Consider the following 2,954-nt stretch of genomic DNA (forward strand, 5'->3'; position numbering starts at 1 on the left):
ACAGTACTCAAAGTGTGGTCTAACAAGAGTTGTATGAGTTGAGTATGACTTCCTTAGAAGTACCTCTGTGGGTCAGTACGTCTGTGGGTCAGTGCCTCTGTGGGTCAGTACCTCTGTGGGTCAGTACCTCTGTGGGTCAGTGCCTCTGTGGGTCAGTACGTCTGTGGGTCAGTAACTCTGTGGGTCAGTACGTCTGTGGGTCAGTACCTCTGTGGGTCAGTACGTCTGTGGGTCAGTGCCTCTGTGGGTCAGTACGTCTGTGGGTCAGTGCCTCTGTGGGTCAGTACGTCTGGGGTCAGTACCTCTGTGGGTCAGTACGTCTGTGGGTCAGTACCTTGGTGGCGGTCTTGTGGGCCTCCTCCAGACTCTGTTCGCGCTCGCGGGAGCTCTTGGCCAGCTGGTGCCAGCGGGAGTGGACTCGCAGCAGCAGATTCCCGATCAGAACCTCGTCCTGCTCCAGACTGGCCGAGCGCAGCTCCGACCCCACCTTCTCCAGAACCAGAACCTGCTGCCTGTGTGAGCTGACCTCGCTCATAAACACCTGTACACACACACACCTGTGTGAGCTGACCTCGCTCATAAACACCTGTACACACACACACCTGTGTGAGCTGACCTCGCTCATAAACACCTGTACACGCACACACACACACACACACCTGTGTGAGCTGACCTCGCTCATAAACACCTGTACACACACACACCTGTGTGAGCTGACCTCGCTCATAAACACCTGTACACACACACACCTGTGTGAGCTGACCTCGCTCATAAACACCTGTACACGCACACACACACACACACACCTGTGTGAGCTCACCACACTCATAAACACCTGTACATACGCACACACACACACACACCTGTGTGAGCTCACCACACTCATAAACACCTGTACACACACACACTCACACTCACACTCACACACACACACACACACACTCACTCACACACACACACACTCACACTCACACACACACTCACACTCACACTCACACTCACTCACACACACACACACTCTCACACACACTCACAAACTCACACACTCACACACACTCACTCACACACACACACACACACTCACACTCACAATCACACACTCATACACTCACACACTCACACACTCACACACTCTCACACTCTCACACTCACACTCACACAGACTCACACACTCACACACTCACACTCACACACTCACACACTCACACACTCACACACTCACACTCACACTCACTCACACTCACACTCACACTCACACTCACACTCACTCACTCACTCACTCACACACACTCACACACACACTCACTCACACACTCTCACACACACTCTCACAGACACTCACACACTCACACACACACACTCTCACACACACACACACACACTCACACACTCACACACACACACACAAACTCACACTCACTCACACTCACACACTCACACACTCACACTCTCACACTCTCTCACAGCACTCACACACTCACACACTCACACACTCACACACACTAACTCACACTCACACATTCACACACTCACACACTCACACACTCACACTCTCTCACACACACTCACACTCACACACACTCACTCACACACTCACACTTACACACTCACACTCACACTCACACACACACTCACACACACACACACACACTCACTCACTCATTCACACTCACTCATTCACTCACTCACACACACTCACACTCACTCATTCACTCACACACTCTCTCACACACACACACACACTCGCACTCACACTCACACACACACATTCACACACACTCACTCACTCACACACTCTCACACACACACTCACACTCACACACACTGTTGTTTCTACCTTGTGCTCTTCAATTTGGAGCAGCAGGGTGTCCAGGATGAGGCTGGGGGGCAGGGCCATGTTCAGGGCCTGTTCTGACTGGATCAGCCAGTTCACACACACCTGCAGAGAACTCTGAAACCCCGTCGCCAGGGAAACCGCCTCTTCCAGCTTCACCTGGAGAGAGAGGGAGCCAGGAGGAGAGAGAAAGATAAAAGGAAGGAGAAAAATGGGTGGATAAACAGGAATGAGAGATTAACCCCCAGAGAGAGACAGTTAGAGGAGAGAGAGACAGGTACGTAGAGAAAAGGAACGATAGAATGTGAGAGAGAGAAACATAGAGGAACAGATAGAAAATGAGAGAGAAAGGGAAGGAGACAGAAGGCGGTGAAGAGAGAGTGAGGTAAACTGAGAGGGATTAGTTGCCCCACCCTCCTGGTGTCCATCTTGCTGTTGAGGCTGGCCCAGCTGGTCTGGAGGAGCAGAAGGTGCTCCTGAGTTTGGGTCGCCCCAAAACCCCCCTCCTCACCCTCAAGCAGGGACATCAGCATGGCCTGCCCCCGTGCCAGTACGTCACTGTACCGCTCGGCATGCTGGGACACCTGGTCCTGCAGGTCCTGAGAGGAAGAGAGAGATTATGTTATGTGCGTACAGTATATGATGGTGTAGGTGTTATGGCTGGCATTTACAGTGGATAGAAAATGAATACACCCCCAGAACATTTTTTCAGATTTATTTGACATATAGCCTGTAATTAAAGTGCAATTAATCTATGTGTTTTTTCTACAAATCTACATACAGTATTTAACCTTTTCAAAGTGATAAACCAATTAAAAAATTGTTTTAACATTAATTAAAAATGAACAATTTCAATAAATTGGTTTGATAAGTATCCACCCCCTTTACTGAATCATCCCATAACTAAACTATCTCAGGAAATGGCAAATTGCCGTCAAGACTAAACAATAGCTAATTGCCCCACACCTGTGTGAAATCACAGCAATTAACTTGATGACATGAATAAAAACAGCTGTTTACCATGGTCCCTTAGTATGCAAGAGCAGTCTCACTGAAAGGCAGAAGCATGGGCTCCAAAGATCTCGCAAAAGAAGTCTGGTCAGAGAGGCTACCAAGAATC

At 49.5% G+C, this 2,954-nt stretch overlaps 1 protein-coding gene across 1 annotated transcript; it reads right to left on the reverse strand.

Annotated features, from left to right (window-relative positions):
- Positions 1-334: 334 nt before the first annotated feature.
- On the reverse strand, positions 335-2,451 carry LOC133119435 (microtubule-actin cross-linking factor 1, isoforms 6/7-like; the record flags this gene model as incomplete). The annotated part of the gene is made up of 3 exons (XM_061230022.1): positions 2,248-2,451; positions 1,838-1,993; positions 335-541 (listed from the first exon to the last, which is right to left on the reverse strand). Coding segments are annotated over exons 1-3 (483 nt in total), but the record flags the coding sequence as incomplete, so codon positions are not given.
- Positions 2,452-2,954: the final 503 nt, after the last annotated feature.

This window comes from Conger conger, unplaced genomic scaffold (genome assembly GCF_963514075.1).
Source record: "Conger conger unplaced genomic scaffold, fConCon1.1 SCAFFOLD_317, whole genome shotgun sequence".
Lineage (NCBI taxonomy): Eukaryota > Metazoa > Chordata > Actinopteri > Anguilliformes > Congridae > Conger > Conger conger.